Genomic DNA, 20,785 nt, shown 5'->3' on the forward strand with positions numbered 1-20,785 from the left:
TGATATTTATCTCCCAAGCTTTGAAATAACTTTGAATGAAGATTAGCTAATGTTTCTCCAAGTTGCTTTAATTTTTCTTGATTCGAAAACTATTTAATTTCTTATGGATAGTATCGATCAAAAATGAAAAACGGTTTCGATGTTTCTCCATCGGAAGTCGTGTTTCAGAATGTTCAACCAGGTTCAATTTATCGTGAAACATTTTGCATACTTAATAAATCTCAAAGACCTCGTGTTCTGAAGATACAACCCCCAGAAAATCCACAATTTGAAGTTGTTGACTTATTCAAGCCAATTTCTATAGCACCTGGAATGAAGCACAATGTCACTGTTTTATTTCATTGTAGAGATGAAAGAGAGATTAATTCAAACCTTCATTTGCATTCAGAAGGAACTAATTCAGCTGATTCTTCAAATGTGTTTGATGTTGAAATTTCATTGAAAGCATTTCCAAAAATGGCAAATATACGATGGGACCCTGTAGCAGATTTTGGTAATGTTAGTATGGGATCTACACCTTCTCAATATATACGTCTGTGGAACGCTGGGACGAGACAAGGTGATTTTTCTTTTGATCTTTCATCTCTTGAAGGTCTGGTTAGAATCACACCTTCAAGCGGAACTTTGCTTCCTGTTGCGGAAGATTATGAAGATTTCGATGCTCTTGAATCGAAATCTGAAGAAAGAATTGAAACTCCAATTTCAACAGTGAAGGAAAAGCAATACGGACAGAAAATAAAAATGCTTCCCCACGCAATTTTAAAGGTCAGAATTGAATTTCAAGCACGAACAGCTGGTCCAATAAATGTAATGGTTCCCATCCGTTGCACAAATGGATTAACCAGTCCTCTCGATTCTCCATCTGTTGAAAGATGGAACGGAAATCATGGCTTTCTTCACATCACTGGAAGCACACTTCAGCAGAGAGTCAGGTTAGTCTACCCATCAAATCAGCTAGAGACTATTTCAGAAATAGATTTTGGAAGTCTATTTTACGGTGAGAAGAAAACTGTTAATGCTTTATTAACTAATCAAGGACCACAATCCTGCTCATTCACAATTAGCCAACACTCAAAGGAACTTTCCCTCATCGTTTACTCTTCGTTGACGCCTCTTGCACTCGACCGAAGCTCTGCTTCAACACCCACACGGAAAAACTCAAAGTCCCCGAGGAATCCGCAGTCACCAGCGAAATCACCAAAAGGTGAACTGAGCGCTTCATCCAAAACAAAAACTGGAAGAAGTTTGAGAAGTTCCACTCAAAGTCCACCGCGAGGTCGAAAAAAGGCAGGAGAAGAGGCAACGGAAGGGGATGACTCGTCTCCATATCCACCCATGTCACTCACACAAACAACTCGTCCACTTCGCAATTCATCTTCACTTCCACCACCTCGACAGCGCATCGTGCTGACAGAGGCTGACACTTCTTGTGAAAGCTATTCTGATCTCATTTCCAACCGCAACTCTGCAAAGCACATCACTTTCAATCCTCTTATCGGATCTATTCAGTCTTGCTCCTCTGTCCCAGTCACGCTGACTTTCAATCCACCTCCACTCAGCATCACTAAAGACGTTGTACCAGGTCACCGTGTAGAAGGAGAAACGGTGAATGTGGTGGCGTCACTTGAAGTTGCAGAAACAGGGCAGAAAGCGCAAATAAGTTTGAAGGGAAGAGTTCTGAATCCGCAAGTGGTGATTGACAAGCAGGTTATTGATTTTGGTGAATGCTTTCTGAACGACAGGGCAGATGCCATCATCAAAATCAGAAATGATACAGATCGATTGTCTGTCCCATTCTCATTTCAAAAAGTTCCTTTCTTCTCTGCCACTCCCAATCAGGGACATATCACCTCTGGTCAGCTTGTTGAGATCCGCATCACTTTCAAACCTGCACAGCTGGGCGACTTTTCACAGAAGCTGCCACTGTCTCTCTGTGGAGGCACGAAAATGATGGGAATTCAGTGCTATGGAAAGACTGTCACACCACTCCCTGCTGCGTCAATACTCAAAGCAGAGGCCGCTCTGATGGACGAAATTGGAGTTGATCCGCGTGCTGGTTCATCGACGATGAAGTCTGCGGTGTCCAGCGGACCTTCTGTTCCTCTAACACCACTTTCAATGCTAATGACAGGCAGAACAGAGCAGTCGTTTGCTCACACTTCTAAATCGACTGGAAAAGATGGTTTGCCAAATTTCACCACTATTTTGCACTTTCATTTTAAAAATATTTATTCCTTTTTTTCCTCAATCATCTTCGAAATTCGATAAACTGGACAATCATATGATTTTTTGCTCTCCTTCAGATCAAATGATGGCACTGACCTCGTCTTCTTCTATTTCTCTTACCAATCCAATCGGACGTCAGCTGATGGCAAAGGCCAGCATTGTCCAGACAGGCGGTGTAACTGCTGCAACGCCTTCTGACTTTCAGAGGCGCCGAGCATTTCCAGCTGGAACTCTGAGGACACACAACGATTTTGCAGAGCAGCCAAAGTTCATCGGCAGCTCGCAGAATCAAAGCCCGTCTCCGAATGCAGAACAAGATCCCAATCGCCAGTCAACTGCATCGAGACACGTCACACTGCCACGTGACTTTGATGTGCAGAAAAGGAAGCAGATGCATACTTTCCTCAAAGACGATATCAAGAGACTTACTCAGACACCGACTCTTCCTCTTTTGGGAAATATTTCAAATTCTGTTCGCTCTTCGACTGCTTTTGGACTTGGTGCATCGCAATCTGCTGACCGCACAACGAGAAGAATGGGGCAGACAATTTCTGATTTGGACTATGAGATCAACAAGCAGAGGTACACAGACTTTCTGCGCACATCACAGCAGCAGAGATTGATTGGCGTAAAGATCACATCGTCGACAACCGGCGCGGGAACAGAAAGAGGAGCTACACGAAGAAGGACGCCACTCCAAGGCGTTGTGATGGAGCGCGGGCTGCCAACAATTGTCAGAGGGATTGGCAGGCAAACTCCGGCTGATGCAGACAGTGAGCATATGGAACGTGACATAGTTCCGACTTATTACGATCCCTTTGGAGACAAAGAGCTCGGACTAGCCACACTCAGCACTGCACACAATGATGATATTGAAGAACCTCGACTGCCACCTCTGAAAGAAGAGCCGCTTTTCACTCTCTCGCAGAGCAAGTCTGAAGCTGTGGCCAAACCAAAGCTTCGTCCGCAGCTGACAGACACAATGAAGCTAGTTAAACACAAATACAAGTCAACTCCATCAACTGCTGTGGAAGCAAAAGAGGTGAAGATGCCACTCACTCCACAGGACATCACACTACTGTCAATCGGAACAAGATTGATTGATTTCGGAAAAGTTTGCGTTTACTCGCGCTCTTCTCGCTCTCTGAACATTGCTAATGATCTTGGATTCAACATCTCTGCAACTCTGTCTATTTTGAATGCTGAGCTGCAGCAATCCACTCCAACCACACAAATCATCCCGCCAAATGCGATGGCTGGCTTTGATATTGTGTTTGTTTCAGCGTTTCCTCAGTCGTTCACAGCTCAAATATTAGTGCAGATCAATGGTGTCAATGTATTCAATGTTGCTGTCAAAGCAGAAGCCATCCCAATTTCACTCGAACTGTCATCCAGCGAACTGCTTCTGACTTTCCCCTCATCAAATCTCAAAGCAACAGCTGTAGATACCATCACAGTCACAAATCCAGGCAACCATCCTGCAGACTTCGAGTTCGAAAGAGACCTCACAGCATCGTGTGTCATTGAAGGGGTGTACATAGACAGCGGGCGAAGGAAAGATGGCCAACCAGTCGATTACCACAAACTAAAGCCTTACATACCAATGGAGAATCCATCTGGTCTTGATTCAACAATAGAATGGTCGGGCACTGCAATGATGGGAAGAGCAATTTCAGCTGCAAGCGGAAAGACTTATTCATCGAGGGATACTAATGCTGCATCTGTTGTGGCATCTCAGCCACCTTCCATGCCATCTTCTATTCCATCAACGCCAGTGCGTGTGAGAAAGCCAGAAACAAGAGAAAAGCACTCAAAGAACAAGGACAAATCAGGATATCACTCTGACGAGCTTACACTTCGAACAGACTGCTTCTTTATCACTCCACAGAAAGGAACAGTACCTCCTTTTTCATCCATCACTGTCACTGTCACATTCGACCCTACTTCGCTTCCACAGCCTCCTCCAAACTACTCCACACTCTGCACAATGCATGTAGATGGAGGTGGTGACAGAAGCTTCCGTGTGTTTGGAGAGGTGCCTGAAGGGAAAGCAGAGTTCGTGGAAAAGCAGCTGGACTTCGGAGCTTTTGCAGTTGGAGCAGAAGTGACTCGTCACGCCACGCTGAAGAACACAGGCAAGATTGACGCTGTCTTTTTCACCGAAGAGACAGACCAGATTCTGACTGTGTCTCCGCGAAGTGGTGTTGTTCCAGTTGGCGGCACTGCACTTTTGAGCCTGTCGTTACGTGCGGCAACAAACAGGAAAATACACGAGCTGCTGCAGGTGTCGATAAGAGGTGGCTCACAGATCAGTCTGCCAATTTCTGGAGAAGCCCTTGAGCCAAATGTGGAAATCATTGAGAATTCCATCGAGTTTGGAGATGTTGTGCTGGGAAACAAAGAAAGGAAGAGACTCACAATCACCAACACAGGTTCAATCGCAGCCATTTTGTATTGTGACCTGTCATCACACCCAGAATTCACTATTCAGCAGAAGGAAAGAGCAAATGGTGCTGTTTCCTCTCTTTCAGCACACGCTCGTAGCTCATCTCCATCAGCTGTTCCATATTCAGGAGACAAATCTCTTCGAACATCTCGCCCGCTGTCGAATATGTCTGGCTTCAAGTCTGCGCTGAAGGAGCATCGCGAGAATGTCCTAACATCCATTGCACCATCTTCGATTCCGTTGGATCTGATGAAGGCGATCATGCTTCGGATGGGCAATGATTCTGGAAAGACGCAAAGGGAGATTGAATTGGGATGGCATTCAGCGACAGTCACTGCAGAGGAGCTGGAGAGGGAAAGGCAGAGAGCTATCTATCGGAAGAAGAGAGAGAAGGAAAAGCGGAAGATGAGAAAGCGCAAAGGAGGAGTTGTTAGAGAGAGCATAGCGAAAATCAAGGAATCTGCAATTGAAGAGGAGCAAGATTCGGATGATGATGATGATGATGATGAAAGCGATGATAAAGAAAAAGATGAGTTAAATAGCTCAGAAGAGAAAGACGATGATGAAGATGACGAAAGCATGGATGCTGATGATAGTCGAAGTTTGGACAAGCAGTTTGAGAAAGATGAGAGAGAAGAATTGAAGAGCAATGAAAATGGAGATTACAAAGCTGTTCCCTCTCTTAGCAACACAATATCCTCCCGAGCATCATACGTTTTGGGTGAGACTTCGACTTCTCTTTCGAGCACTTTGAATTCAAATCAGCAGCAACAACAACAGTCAGCCACATTGTCGCTATTCCATACGCCTTCATCGCCTGCTGATGTGTGGGGCAAGTGGAACGGGGTTGGCGCATTCGACTACTTCCATCTGCCTCTTCAGGGCTGTGTTGACTATCTTGGCATCTTCCCACAGTCAATCGGACTGTCAGCTTTTGCTCAGCCACAGCTGGCAACAGACGCAGTTGGGCATTCAGTGAGATCGATCACTGGCGACTTCCCTGTCTCTTCGAGGCAGAACACCGAAAGGAATATTCGAGAAAAGCTGACTGAAAGACTGCAAATGGAAGAACTGGGCAGAACTGCGAACATGGGAACGAGCGAAAAGGACAGCGCTCTCACAAAAAGAACAGAACGAAGTCAATCAAGCATTAACAACAGAAAAACAGCGAGAAGAAAAACAGACAGAAAGCTCGGTGGATCAAGCAGTGCGTCATCTGAGAACAATAAATATTCAACTCATCAAAATTCATCTCAACCAGATGCAGAAGAGCTCACTGCATATCGCGTGGAGATCCAGCCATCTTCGCTTCTGCAGCTGGATCTCATCTTCACAGCAAGCAAACTGGAGAGCTATGATTTCCCCCTGTTCTTTATGCTCTCTGCCAATCAGTCTGAAGCCTCCTCTCTTTCACTCACAAAGCCAGTTACAGCAAGAACTGTGCCTGCCTCTCTTATCGTCACTCCTCATTCAATCGATTTTGGTCCTCGTGTGATGTCTTCGCTGTCAAAGCCGCTCCACAAGCAGTCAGTCATTCTCCACAACAGCGATTCACAGCCTCTGCACTGGTCTGTCCACTTGGAGGATATCGAAGACATTGCTGCTGGCACATTCCAGATCTCTCCGGTGGAAGGCATCTTGCTCAGCGGAGGAGATGCAGAATGTATCATATCATTCTTCCCCAGCGAAGCACGAACATTCAACATCACAATACCTTTCTTCCTGAACGACGATATTAAACCTTATTGTTCAGTTCAAGTGACAGCTCTGGGAATATCACCAATGCTGCTGTTTGAGCCAAAGGAAGTCATTTTGCCTCCTGTCCCATTGGGATTCACATCAAAAGCACGCGTCTCTATTCGAAATGTTGGTTATGAGAATGTGGAACTTCATTGCCAGCTTCCATCTGACACTGCCATGCTGCCATTGCGAGTAACATTCCCTGAAGGTGTTGTCCTCTCCCTCAACAAACAGACTACGGTTGCTGAGATCTTCTTCACTTCAAAGAAATCCACCTCTTTCTCCACCACAATCACCTTCTTTGATGCCTTTGCGAATCCTTTCCCGCTGGTCGTGCATGCCATTGCGGACAACGACCTTCTCACCACTGCTGGATTCTACCTGTCCACATACCGACTCAACCGCATCGTTCAGGACAAGCTGGATATGCCACCTTATCTGAAGGAAGATCCCTCTGGAATTGACGGCGAGTCGCTGATGTCTGGTGCTGTCAGCTCTGGTTTGGCTGCGGCTGGTGTTGGGCAGATAGGTGCATTGTCCTCAACAACAGCCACTTCAATCAAAGCAGCATCATCAAATAGATCAAGAAATGAACGGGATGCAGGAAATGCTGCTTCTTCTGCTAATCCTTCTCAACAAACAGACACAGACCGCGTGCTTACTGCACTAAGCACTTCTCGTGGAGATGATGGATTGTCTGAAAGTGCACGATTGAAAGCATCAGCAGCCACAAATTCATCCTCTTCATCGATGGAATCTGCGCCTTCTTCATCCAGACAGTTGCCCAATGGCTCGTTCATTTCCTGTTCTGGAGGTCAATTTGGGCTTCCTCATTTCCCGTCTTCTCTTTCAAACACACTTGTCAGCTTTATGAACTCCTGTCTCATTTCCACCCAGCTTGTGTCGTGGCCTCAGTCAGCCATCGAATTGAGTGGGATGCCAATTGTGGAGGCTGTGGAAGCGCTGGTGGGACATCCCATTCCAGGCAGGGCAACAACAGAGACGATACAAACAGCATCCACTCAGTTCAATCCAGACTGGCTGTTCCCCGCACTGTCTGATGAAGCCTCCGTCTGCATGTCTCCTGTTGCACGCGGAAGTGGGTTAAATGCATCGATTTCTGCACCTCTTTCATCTTCTGTTTCTCCAAAGTCATCTCATTCAAGAGAGATTGGTGACACTCTTCTTAATGCAACGATGGGATCTACACGTCACTTTTCTGAAAAGAATCGCACAACAACTGCTACTTCGATTGGGATAGGTGGTGGATCGATGCTGATGGCTGGGGCATCACCTACCACAGCTGCATTGGCACTTATCCAGCAGCAGATGCAGCGTGTCATTCCACACAGCGATCGCATCAAAATCCTTCTACAGCATTATGATGCCATTCTCACTTTCCTCAAGGAGCAAGGCGCTCTTATCGCACCTCTGAAGCCAGAGCACTTCTTATCGCATGCTGATTTCATCCGCTTCAGCACAGACAACTACGTCACAAGTGTGTTTCTGTATCCAGTGCCTGACTACAACCACGTGCTCTACACACTGCAAAGGGATGCAGACATCTTCGAGGCTTTTGACATTGTTTCAACATGTGCATGGACATTTCTTGCTTTTCAGATATTTAAGCTGTTTTTATTCTCAAAAATTACTCCAAAACGCTTCAAGTCAACTCCAGGCATTGTTCAGAATTCAGAGAGTGATAGCTCAAATGGAATTGGATTTGGGGCCATTCAAAGAGACGGCAAAAAAGAAGGTGAAAAAACGACTCTTCAAGTACAATTATTACCTCAGACAAAGGCACCAAAACCAAAAGCCAAAAAACCAGAAATTCCACAATTTCAAACACAAAACATGAAATTAGCGCGGCCAACAGCCCAGTTGATGACGCTATCGCTTCGTTCTGCAGAAACGCTGATTTCTCAAAAGTCTTTGACTCAAGTGACTTCCTCCAACTTTTATTCCTCTCCTCAGATCCTTCTTCTCAAATGGCTCAGCTTCCACTACATCCGCAGCAACCCCAAGCGGTTGCATCTTGTAATGAACTTCAGCGCCGACCTCTCCGATGGTGTTGTTCTGCTGTGTGTCATTCGCGCTCATGCCCCGTTTCTGCGCATACGAATCATCGAACGCCCTCAGTCGACTGCTGAACGCATGCGCAACGCTACGACAGTGATCAACTCTGTGAGACAACTGGGCATTGAATGCTTCCTCACTGAAGAAGACATTGTTCATCCCGATCCCCGTTCAATGCTGCTGTTTGTGTACATGCTGTATACCATGCTGCCCAGCTGCATTCCATCATCTACACTCGAAATACCCGCCTGTGCAGGTATCACCACATCCACAACTATCGAAATCAACAATCCAGGAAAGCACACTTTGACATACAACCTCCGCCTCGAAGTTGAGCGCGACAACGAGGCAAACAAACCATTCATGAAACAGAATGAGCTTGAAAAAGAGCAACCACAAGGAAGCTCTTCTTCATCAACAGCACCTGAAAATTCTTCGTCTTCTTCTTCCACTTCCACAGGAATTGTTCTTCTTCCATCAGCAGCCAAACCTCTTGCTTCTCAATCAGATTTCTTCCTGCCTGCCTCAGTCATCACCATCGACCCTGGAAAGTCCCTTCCGCTGACTGTTTCAGTTCGTCCTCGGTTCTCTAAGCCAGCCCATGCAAATCTCTATCTCCTTCCGAAGAATCAGAGCGGAATGCAGACTCCGCCCATCGCCTTCCACCTGAAAACGACAGTGCTGCCTCCTCAGCCCATTGCACGCTACACTGTTTCCTCATCTCTCTACAGCACAGCCTTCTGCGAGGTGAAGGTGACGAATCCTTATCCCTCAGACTGCTCGCTCACTGCAAAGTTGCTGACTCAGAAGGAGCTGGATGCATTGGCACCACCGTCTTCCTCTTCTGCATCTTCACCCACTTCAACTTCGAGAGACCATTCTTCAACTTCTGCGAGAGCTAACCGTTCGCCTTCTTCACTTAAATTGGGTTCATTGCGGAGTGGCTCATCATTCGGCAATTCATCGAGAATGACTGGAGCAAAGCAAGCGCATCAAGATGCTTCTTTCTCTTCTTCCTCTGCCTCTTCGTCTTCTTCATCAATATCTAATTCAATTCCTCATTCACTCAACGTTGCAGAGAAAGTGGATTATCTTCCGTTCCGTTTGAACACAGCGACACTTTCTCTTCCTCTTGGAGGCAGCGCTAACCTTCAAGTTCGCTTCACTCCAATCAAATTGGGATCGCAAGTGTGTCGCATCTTCTTCCGTGATGATGCACTGGGCGAGTTCACAATAGAAGTTGTTGGTACAGCCACGATGCCTGGCTCTATTGACACATTCACTGTTGCGAGCTTGCCAGACACTCCAACCACACACGACTGCATCATGTCTGCCAAGAACAGAGCACTCGAGTCTCTTCGGGCAGACTCTTCGCTACTGGAAAAGGCACTTCTGCCTTTCTATCCAATGCCAGGTGATGCGCTTGTGTACAAAGTGGAACTGTCTTCACCGTTTTTCTCTGCTCCAAAGGAGTTCTCGATTGTGCTGGATTCTCCGCTGGATGTGAGAAGAAGCATTGAAAATCGCAGATTGAGCGAAGCATCGTCGCCACTGTCGCCAATGACCTCCAGCAGAAACAACAGCAACATCACAACTTTGATGTCAACCCAGTCGCAGTCGCAGAACCAAGGAATTGTCAAGTTCCCACTCACATTCCATCCGAAGCAGCCAGGTGAGTACACGTGTCGTCTGCTGCTGCGTTCTGCACTGGATCTGAGAATATTCGATATTAAAGGAATTGTTCAGACACCTGGTGTTTCTGGCAGCGTAGACATGAATGCTGTTGCGAGGCATCCAGTGACACAAGACATTCCAATTATTAATAACACCACACAGGAATGGATCATCCGAGCAAACATCAATCCAACCAACGGTCAGTGTGGAAGTGGGCCTGATTGTGTGTTCAAGGGGCCTCAAACTGTTCGCATTCCTGGCCACAGCACCGGCAGTTATCCGTTGCAGTTTGCACCACGCAAAGCATGCGACGCATCAGCTGAGCTTGTTCTAATCAACACTTCTGTTCAAGGAACACCACAGGCTGTACCCGGCTCTGAGAAGACAACTTACACGCTTCATGGGTTGGGTGAAGACCCACTTCCAGAAGGAGACATCAAGATTGATTGTATCGCAAGGCAAGAGGTGAAAAAAGTAATCAGCGTGCCAGCTATCACGTCCGGTATGCCAAGCAGATACAACGTGATATGCGATGTTGCATCGTGCAGCGGAGAATCTCGCTTGACTGTTTATCCACGCGACACTTCTGCCTTTGGCTCGACTGTTGGCAAAGAAGACGGGCTGTTTGGTGAAGATGCACCAGAGGCACGAAGCAATGTGCCTTCTCCAACATCGCTGAAGAAGAGCTTTCCATTTGGACAGACTGGTTCGCCTCTATCGTTGCCAACTGGAGCGAATGGAGGAATCACAGGATCAGGCGTAGCTGACTACGAGATCACTGTGTTCTCCACGCAGAGCGGGAAGGAGGAAGGAACGATAATGTTTATGACAGAAGATGGGCAATGTGTATGGTACAATCTGAGTGTGACGTGCACCCAGCCGAATGTGGAAGAGACAATCGACATCGCCACAACTGTGCGTGTGCCTGTTGCTGTGAACATCAACCTGTTTAACCCGTCTCTTACTGAAATTGTGACATTCAACGTGAGAATCGATGGAACTGCTTTATCTGGCCCGAGCGCATTCACACTGGAACCGCAGGAGACAGCATCGTATCAGATGGTGTATGCGCCTGTTCTTCCAACGGGGAGAAACATAAGAAAAGGCAATGGAACTGATCTAGATAGTGAAAGGCCTGAGGTGCTCAATCAGAATGACAGATATGCATCTGGAGGAGAGGACGACGGAGGCGACAGAAATGAAGAGGAAAGGAAAAATAACGACAATTACTATGGAGAAGATGGGCATATCTGCTTCTCTTCTCCATCGACAGGAGATTTCTTGTACAATCTGCATCTCACTTGCGATGATGTGGAGCCGACGGAACTGGAAGAAATGGTATGTGAACTGGGGATGAATGCCCTTCAGCTTGTGGAAGTTGAAAATCCTCTTCCAACTCCAATTCATCTCCAGTGCTCCTCCTCAAACGCTGCTGTATTTACAATTGCTCCATTGTCCATCCCATTCTCTGTGTTCTGCCAACAAGTGCAAGCTCAACAGCAACAGAACAGTACACAGCGCATAAAATCTTCTCCTCTTTCGATATCTTCTTCTTCTCCTCCTCCATCTCAACTATCTGTTGGGAAAAATCCCATCCTGATTGCAAGAGATGATGAAGGAGGGAGAATGAATCTTGGAGTGAAGACTGTTAATGTCGAGCCGTATGGAAAAGGGCAGGCTCTTGTCAGATACCACCCGTCAATCATCGGAGTTCCAGAGTCTGCTACACTCACTCTCTCTGCAAAAGAGATCGGTCAATTTGTGTTCAAAGCAAAAGGAAAAGGAAAAAGGCCTACGATTTTGCCTGATATTGAGATAGTTGCGCAGATGCAGGAGTCGTCTTCAAAGATAATTTCATTTGCGAATCCGTTTGCACATCCCATTTTGTGCGACATCATTCTCGAACCGGATCCAATTCGGACAGACCTCCTGCAGCCTCTTGCGCAGGGCGTGTCTCTCTCTCCATCTTCTTCATCATCTTCAATAGCCATCTCAGATGCTCCTTCAACCCTCACTCCATCAGCTTCTATGCCTGTTACGCCATCTGGAACTATCAGCTCTTCACCCTCTCGCAGCGCATTGCAGGCGCTGGCAAACTCCGACTCATCGTCTCTTCTCTCACCTTCAGGAATCTCTTCTCCTGCGACTCGTTCATTAAATGGAAAGGAAACAAGCAGATCAGGGCAATCATTACAAGGGCAGAGCGGAAGCGGAAATCAGAGCCAAGTCTATCAGCAGAACAACATGTTCTCTATTCTTCTTCGATCACTTTCAAGAATACACGTCGAAGGCCGCGGAGTGCTCCAAGCCCCTCTTTTGTTTTCGCCTACCCGCCTCGTCACCAGTCGTTGCTGCGTAGTGATTCGTGCCTTTGGAGATCCTTCTCATCCACAAGGCGCGCAGTGCGCATTCACTGAACAGAGGCCACTCATCTGGACACAGCCTGTCAATGGGATATCTGAAATCTTCTTCCCGCAGGTACCCCAAGGCCCACAGGCACCGTCGGTGGATGCAATGGATGGAATGAAGCCAGAGCTTGTGAGCTTGCAGCTAAATAGAGCGATGAGCTTTCCTGCGCCACAGCAGATTGCCAGCTTTGGCACAAAAGAGTATCAAACGCTGTCTGTGGTGACGCAGGCAGGGACGATGGTGTCAAAGGTTTTCCATCTTCCGCTAAACAGTCTGGTTGTCACAAAGTCGATGATCTTCAGCTTTGTCAACAACTGTGTTGCTCGTGGGCTGGCCACTTTTCCTTCCTATTTCCTGAAGCTGCAGGAGCTGACAGGCACGCTTGCACTTAAAGCAGCTGGTGCAGATCGGGACATGTCAGACTATGTGCAGTCATCCAATGCAACGCCTTCTGCAGCTGGTGCCTCTTCAGCTTCAGCTGCTCAGTCAAAAGAGAAGGGAAAGACGGACAGCAGCCGTGCAGGACAGTCATTCTCACAAGGAATTGCAGGAGAGAGGGTGAGAACAACATCCGACGGTGACGAGCTGCCGAGCAGTGAAGAATGGTCAGCTTTCTTTGAAGTGCTGTGCTCTCTCATCACAGTCGAAGTGCAGAGCGCGGATGAGGCAGTAACATCTTCTGTGTCTGTGCCAGAGCATCCGCTGCCTCCAGCTGAGATGACATCGCTCGGACTCACTCCGGCTGTGTCTCTTCCGTTCACCTTCCAGCCGCTCCTTCCTTGCCAGCGGACTCGCGTGAACATCATTTTGAAGCGCTCGCCGAGGATCGGGGGAGGCAGATGGCGATATTCGGTGTGGGTGACCTCGACCAATGCGCCAGACGAAGTGATGGAAGGGCCACTTCTAACAGCACTTGTTGGACACCAAACGCAAAGCACACTCACAATCACCAGCGAGAAGCATGCAGGAATGCCCTTCCACGCAATATTTCGTTCTGGCGCATCGGCAGAGTTTATGCTGCAGCCGCGTGATGGCTTTTTCGATGAGAAAGGCAGAGCAAAGATTTCAGTTCTTTTCCTTCCCACAAGATATGCTGGTATGAGGAAATGTGTTGTTTCTGTTTCAACCTCAACAAAGCAATGGCTATATTCTGTTCAAGGAGAACTTCCTCCGTATACACCTCCAACAGGCGAGTCGAAGGTGCAATCTATTCGCTCTCCAAATGAAATGACTCTCCTGAAAACGTCTCGAGCCAAGCATCAGTAGATTGTTTGTTTTTCTTCTTGGAGTATTCGTCATTCTTTGAGTATTCTTCAAATATTTCTTATTTTATTCGTTTTATTTTATTTTTTTTTTTTTTTGTATTTTTGTTGTATTTTATAAGAATAGTTACAATTTTTCAAAATGGATAACGTTTCATTTTTGAGAGAATATTTAAGTCTCATCTTTCATTTCAAATATTGATTAGCATTTCATAACTTAAATATTTTTCGTTAAAAAATAATATCGGATTTCGTTTTTAAAATGTATTAATATGAATTTTGCTTTCATCGACGAGAAATAAAAGTATTTTTTTATTCATGATCTCACCCATTGTTTAGAAAAAGGATGTCAACAAAACCAACTTTCACCGATGCAGATTTTCCACTTGACGGAGAAGGGAGAACATACCACATTGGCATTAAACGTGGTGAAGTGGCAAACAGAGTTTTAACATGTGGAGACGTTCAACGTGTCAGAGTTTTGGAGAAATTTCTCGATAAAAAATTGTGTGAAGTTTGTTCTGAACGAGGATTTCTGACTGTTACAGGTTTAATTGATGGAGTCCCTGTTACATTGCTTGCGTCTTTGATGGGGTATCCAAATATGGATTTTGCTGTGCGTGAAACTCTTGCAATGGTAGATGGAACGATGGTGTGTGTCAGATTTGGAACATGCGGAACTCCTTCAACGGAGTGCAATATTGGAGATCTTGCACTTGCTACAGAATGCAGAGGTATATATAGAAATCCTGATGCATTCCGTAAAAGACCAGAAGGAGCACCAGAGCCGACAACGGAGGAAAGATATCATATAACTCTTCCTGTTCCAGCTGATCCTGCACTCTTTAATCATATGAAAGAAGTTTTACTCAAGCAATTCCCTGATCATTTGAAAGTCGGATGCAATTTTAGTGGTTGCACATTTTATGCATCACAAGGGAGACCAGGAGTGCATTTTGAGGATCACAATGAAGATTTGTTAGATCGAATTGCTGCAATGCCAAGCGCTACTGCCATTGAAATGGAAACATTCCATTTATTTGATCTTGCAGATCTTAGCAAAGGAAGATTGAAGGCTGCAGGTTCAGCGTTAATTATTGCAAAGCGAGCAACAAAGGATTTTGTAACACCTGAGAAAAAGGCAAAGCTTGTTGACGAATATGGAAAGGCAATTCTCCATGCATTGGCGACATTCCCAATTCCTGAAGACGTATGCAATTTTTTTTTTTTAATAAATTATTATTTATTTTTAAATAAAATTATTATTTGATTTTCAGCAATTGATGAAGGATCCCGCTTGCGTGTGGTTAAAGTAAAGTATATTTAATGATTTTTGTTTTCAAAAAAGAAACTAAAAAGTGAAATTTTATTTGGTTTACCAACTTTTGCGAAAACGGAAGTGGTTTCTGTTATAAGCTGTAAAAATATTCCCCGCGTTTCTTGCACCTTATTCAGTTGTAATTGAGTGATCTTCATTTTGTTTTCCATTTTTTTCTGGTGAAATATTTATTTGTCATACACACATTTATATTTAATTTTGTTTATTAGCCGTGGAAAGAATAACCTTTTTAAAATTAAATCATTCAAATTTTTTATAAAATTTTTTCTCCTTTTTAAGAAAAAAAAAAGAAGAATGTTCTTCGTTAAATACAAGAAAACAAAAACATTATTCACAGAATATCACATTGCTGCATAAAACCATTAGAAACCTGTTTATTCCTTCTTGTTGATCTTTTCGAGTACTTTTATAAGAGCTTGTGTTCCCATTTCTGCTCCTCCCTCAATCTCATCACGCAGCATCGTGTACAACTCCTTTGCCTTTTGCACCCCTGGTAGCACAATCCCCATTTTATCGCACTCTTCGCATACAATTGTCAGATCCTTCACAAAATGTTTCACAAAAAACCCAGGCGAGAGATCACCTTTTACAACTCTTGGCCAATAAACAGATAGCGAGAACGATGCTGCAGCTCCTCCACCAACTGCATTTAGAACTTCTGTTGGATCCAATCCAGAACGTTGTGCATACAAAAGTCCTTCGCATACACCAATCATTGTGGATGCAATAATTGTTTGATTTACGGCTTTTGTGTGCTGGCCTGCTCCGGCTCCTCCCATCAAGTTGTAAGTTTTCCCCATGATCTTAAAAAGAGGAATCATTTGATCAAACGCTTCCTTATCTCCTCCACACATAATTGTGAGTCGCGCTTCTTTAGCTCCAACGTCACCTCCAGAAACAGGGCAATCTAAAGTGCGAACTCCTTTCATCTTCGCCTCTTCATAAATATTCTTTGCAAGAGTTGGTGTGGATGTTGTAAAATCGCATATGATATCTCCTTCTTTGCAACCTATCAATAATTGGTATAATGCTCAATTAAAAATAAAAGTTAAAAAAAAACCCGCGAGGACTCCGTTGGTTTGATTTAAAACAACATCACGAACTGAAATTCAAAAAGACAGGTATTTATTTGTAAAAAAAAATATGATTTAGCAATACCATCATAAGGAAATCCTACCATGATGCATATTATTTGAGAAGCTTCTGCCACCTTTGAAAAATAATTAAAATCATAATATTATCACAAACAAGCAAAAACAATAAATTCATTTAAAACCTGTTTTGGTGAATCAACCCATTTAGCACCTTTAGCAGAATTCATTTATTGGAAAAAAATATCCCAGTTATTCATCAAAATAATAAAATAAAATATAATTGTGTTTACCCAATCCAATAAGAGCTTCGGCCTTTGATTTCGTACGATTAAAAATCGTTAAGTGATATCCGGCTTTTATTAAATGCTCACACATATAAAACCCCATTACTCCAGTTCCAATCCATCCGATTTCCGTTATGCTCATCTTAAAATATCCAAACTATGGTAATTTTTTCACAGAAAATTTTTTTTTCTTTTTTAAACTGCGATATATTTTTTTGCTTTCAGAATTTTGTTCCACTTAATTATTTCATTCTTTTTACTCAATTTTCTTTATTTTCTTTCATTTTGTCATTTTCAATATTTATCTTATAATTATTAGGTGGAGAAAAGTTTGGAATATAACAAGGTTTCTTTTATAAATAAAAAAATATCTCCCCAATTGAAATTTGGCGCTTTTGATATATTAATTGAAGATGACTTGAATATCTGTTATTCTTTTTTTAAAAACGCAAATGTTTAATATTCATTTGAAATTAGATATTCAATAAAAACAAATAAAGAATTCTGAAAGTTCATTCATGAGTATATTCAGTTGTGAAAACTATTTCCATTCAGCGCAAAATTTTTATGAAAATAAATTTTCATGATTTTGTAATGTGTAATCAAACAATGTGATGTAAAATTAGTTATTAATTGTCCAATTTCCATGAAGATGATTTTTTTTCTTAAATAGTTGAAAATTTGCATGTTCATTGTCAAATAATAAAAATCGGGGTTCAATCTCTCAATTATTTTTTGAATAATGAAAAAATTAAATATTCTGATTTCCTTCCGATTATCAGCCAAAAACCAATTTTTCTTCAAAAAAATATTAAATTATATTCTTTTTGAAAAAAAGTTGACCAATCTCGAATAATACACAGTCCAAACCTGATATAAACATATTGAATACAATCACATTCGTTTGCAGTCACATTTTTCCATGCACAAACATTTTCGTCGTGTATTTCATTCATTTTCTGTCGCATATAATCACAGAGCTGAAAATATATCGGGCAAAATATTTCACTTCAAGCATTTTCATTGAAAAAATTTTCACTTTTCATTGACTTTTTTATATCAAAAAATACAATAATAATGGGTCCATTTTTTGACATTCGTGAAATGTTAAAAAACTTTGTGTTTTGATTTCAACGATGCCTGTTTTTGGATATGAAAATCAAATTTATCTTGAAATCTGAGAAAGAAAAAAAAATGTTATGAGCGAAGTCATTTTTCAATCCCTTGTGCAAAAAATGCTTGAAAGTCCATATTTTCCTTTAACAGAGTTAGTATTGTTGAGGTGTATTCGGAGGAAAATTTTCGGAATTATTCATTTTTCATTTTTTGAGTTCTCGATCTTGTCCAGTATTTTTAGCGCAAAACACAGTCAAAACTGGATATAATCACATCAGGTTTTGCACAATTTTTTGTGACTATATCCGATTGTGATTATATTAGATGCAACTTCATTCAGAAAAAAACAAATTTGAATTAATTCATTAATAAAATATGTGTCAATTTTTTCATTTTTGAATAATCTTTTTCAAAAATGCACATTTTTAACTTTCGAAATCAATTTTCATCATCAAGCCTGTGTGATGCAAATAATTGAAACATAATTTTGAAAATTTTGAAAATTGAAATTTTTGATCAAAAAATCGATTTTTCATTGAAAAAAGCACCCGTTATAAAAATAATTGTGATAATATGGAGGAAAATATGGACTTTCAAGCATTTTTTGCACAAGGGATTGAAAAATGACTTCGCTCATAACATTTTTTTTTCTTTCTCAGATTTCAAGATAAATTTGATTTTCATATCCAAAAACAGGCATCGTTGAAATCAAAACACAAAGTTTTTTAACATTTCACGAATGTCAAAAAATGGACCCATTATTATTGTATTTTTTGATATAAAAAAGTCAATGAAAAGTGAAAATTTTTTCAATGAAAATGCTTGAAGTGAAATATTTAAACTTTGTAAAAATGCGAGACTTTTATTTTTGTGAAGACTGAATTCAAATCATATTAATTTTTGTAAGCTCAAAGAAATTAAAAATCTTTTTTCTCAGAAATTTCAAAAATTATTTTTGTTATAAATCGCCGATATAAAAATGAAATTCTTGAATGCCTAATAAATACGTATTGATAAAGTATATTTGGAAATTAATTATCCAAATTATTCCTCTCTCTCAGTTTTTGAGAAATCGATATTGTTCGGTATTTTTTGCACAAACTGTGTTGTATTATTTAATGAATGTGTTAAATTCACTTGGATGCTTTTTCATTTTATGAAAAATATGTTTATAACTATCCCATTGACAATGATTTTTCAAAAATGATGGATTTCCACACAGTCAAGACAAACAAATTTCCAAAAATAAAAAATAACCAAAATTGTTTACATCATGGAAAAAATAGGTTGTGTGTGTAAAAGATGAATTGAATCGTTATATTAATATTGAAAAATTCATCAAAAGTCGGATTTTCTAAAATAAAAATTATTTATTTCAAAAAAAAGTAATATGGCACTCCTATTAAAAATTTGTATATGAATAGATGTCATATGAACTAATATACAACTATGCAAATTTCTGAAAATTAATATTGAATATTTGTTGAGATGTTTTGATTTTAAAATTTTGTGCGGATAAAAAAAAAGTCCGGATAAAAAAAACCACCCTATCTCTCTTTTTTTTTTTCATTAATTCTTTTTTATCGAAAATGATAAACATGTTTGACATTTGAAAATAATTTTTGTCAAATCCTTTATTTAATCACTCTTTTGATTATGTTATAATCGAACAACATTTCTTATGGGGATAAATGGATAATAAACTAATTTTTTCACTAGAGTGCTCATTTCGAAACAACTAACTGAAGAAAAAATAAAAAATTTAAATGAATATGAAAATGATAATGATGATAATTGATAATAATGAATTTTGAAACTCAAAAGAAAGATTTTACTTAGAAAAGACGTTCCATTGAGAAAAATTCGAAATAACACAAAATTCCCAAAAAATTCTTTCATTTTGTTCCAAATTAATCATCTCAAATGTGTTGTTTTATGATGCTTTTTAATATCTAACATTTGTTTTTTTTATCAAAGTTAAGAACAATGAATAATTTCATTTTCAAAAACCTCCCATATGATTATTCTGCTGAAAAAGAAATGATTTTTCCCTTTTTATTTTCCTTTTTTGTTGGAATTTGCCAATATCAGATCTGTTTTGACACGCACGCTATAAATATTTGTGAAGTGCGCGAGAAAAGTGGACTTTTAAATCATGCTTCAAAGAAATCGAGCATATTCGAAAAAAAGCAATTTATGCGTGAAAACTGGTCAGATAGAAGCCAGATCACTCACTCAGAAGGGACAAACATAAACGTTGTGCCTTGTCAGACTGAAATTGTTTCGCATCTTGCTTCATACAATTCGACAATAAGTGTTTTTTGTATTCAATTCAGTTGCGAGTTGGAAAAAGCAGTTGTTTCATTGTTTGGGAAATCGGCATTTTTTGTGAGCAACTGCATATTATCTTCGCTGAAACAATTTCGAAATGGGCTTATTCATTCGTACGAGGCAAACATTTGCATTTGCAATTTATCTTTGGTTCAGTCTCATTCGAGCGTTTTTCTTCCTTCATTGATTTCATTTCCACCAACAAACATAGTTAGAGAACATCAAAGTTACATCGAAATCAGAGACACTTCGCTTTCGTCTTTTTCGCTGTTCAATTCAAACCCACTTATCCAATCATCGATAAACAACATTATAACGATACAATCCAGCACTTTTAGAAACATATCGCAACAACATCCCAAAGGCAACAAATTTGTCGAACATAATGCATCATTCACCATATCATCCTGCATTGTTTCAACCATATCCGACCCAACAGAAGGCTGTATTGTTCCAAAAGTGTCAGGCGGGTCGCTGAATCTTTTAAATTCTACATTTGTGAGATGCTTGAAAATTATTGGTCAAAAAATATATCACACAACAACAGAAGACACATTTGTGGATAACTGCTTGTATGAAAAATTCACGGGTATAGCAATATCACATGATTCGACTGGTTCTGTGATTATCAAAAACACAGACTTCACAAATTCAACAGAATGTCAAGGAGCATATACAATAAAATATCGATTTTTCGACTCTATAAACAATTCTTTTTGGAATTTGAAAACATCTGGACTTTCATCATGTTTGCAGCCTTGCCAAGGATATGGGCCTTTAACAATTCA

At 41.5% G+C, this 20,785-nt stretch overlaps 3 protein-coding genes across 3 annotated transcripts; 2 read left to right on the top strand and 1 right to left on the bottom strand.

Annotated features, from left to right (window-relative positions):
- Positions 1 to 123: 123 nt before the first annotated feature.
- On the top strand, positions 124 to 13,901 carry MONOS_9536 (putative flagellar associated protein; the record flags this gene model as incomplete). Its single annotated transcript, XM_067880046.1, has 2 exons — positions 124 to 2,182; positions 2,304 to 13,901. The coding sequence occupies 2 exons, from the start codon at positions 124 to 126 to the stop codon at positions 13,835 to 13,837; spliced, it is 13,593 nt and encodes a 4,530-aa protein (XP_067725369.1). The 3' UTR covers positions 13,838 to 13,901.
- A 265-nt stretch (positions 13,902 to 14,166) lies between these two features.
- Positions 14,167 to 15,433, top strand: MONOS_9537 (Uridine phosphorylase). Its single transcript, XM_067880047.1, has 2 exons — positions 14,167 to 15,043; positions 15,111 to 15,433. Exons 1-2 carry the CDS (start codon positions 14,180 to 14,182, stop codon positions 15,147 to 15,149), a joined length of 903 nt encoding a protein of 300 aa, XP_067725370.1. The 5' UTR covers positions 14,167 to 14,179; the 3' UTR covers positions 15,150 to 15,433.
- MONOS_9538 (putative 6-phosphogluconate dehydrogenase) lies at positions 15,399 to 16,711 on the bottom strand. Its single transcript, XM_067880048.1, has 5 exons — positions 16,557 to 16,711; positions 16,449 to 16,477; positions 16,331 to 16,382; positions 16,233 to 16,274; positions 15,399 to 16,181 (listed from the first exon to the last, which is right to left on the bottom strand). Exons 1-5 carry the CDS (start codon positions 16,690 to 16,692, stop codon positions 15,547 to 15,549), a joined length of 894 nt encoding a protein of 297 aa, XP_067725371.1. The 5' UTR covers positions 16,693 to 16,711; the 3' UTR covers positions 15,399 to 15,546.
- Between the last annotated feature and the right edge of the window lie 4,074 nt (positions 16,712 to 20,785).

Source organism: Monocercomonoides exilis (assembly GCF_001643675.1).
Source record: "Monocercomonoides exilis strain PA203 chromosome Unknown scaffold29-1213020, whole genome shotgun sequence".
Lineage (NCBI taxonomy): Eukaryota > Preaxostyla > Oxymonadida > Polymastigidae > Monocercomonoides > Monocercomonoides exilis.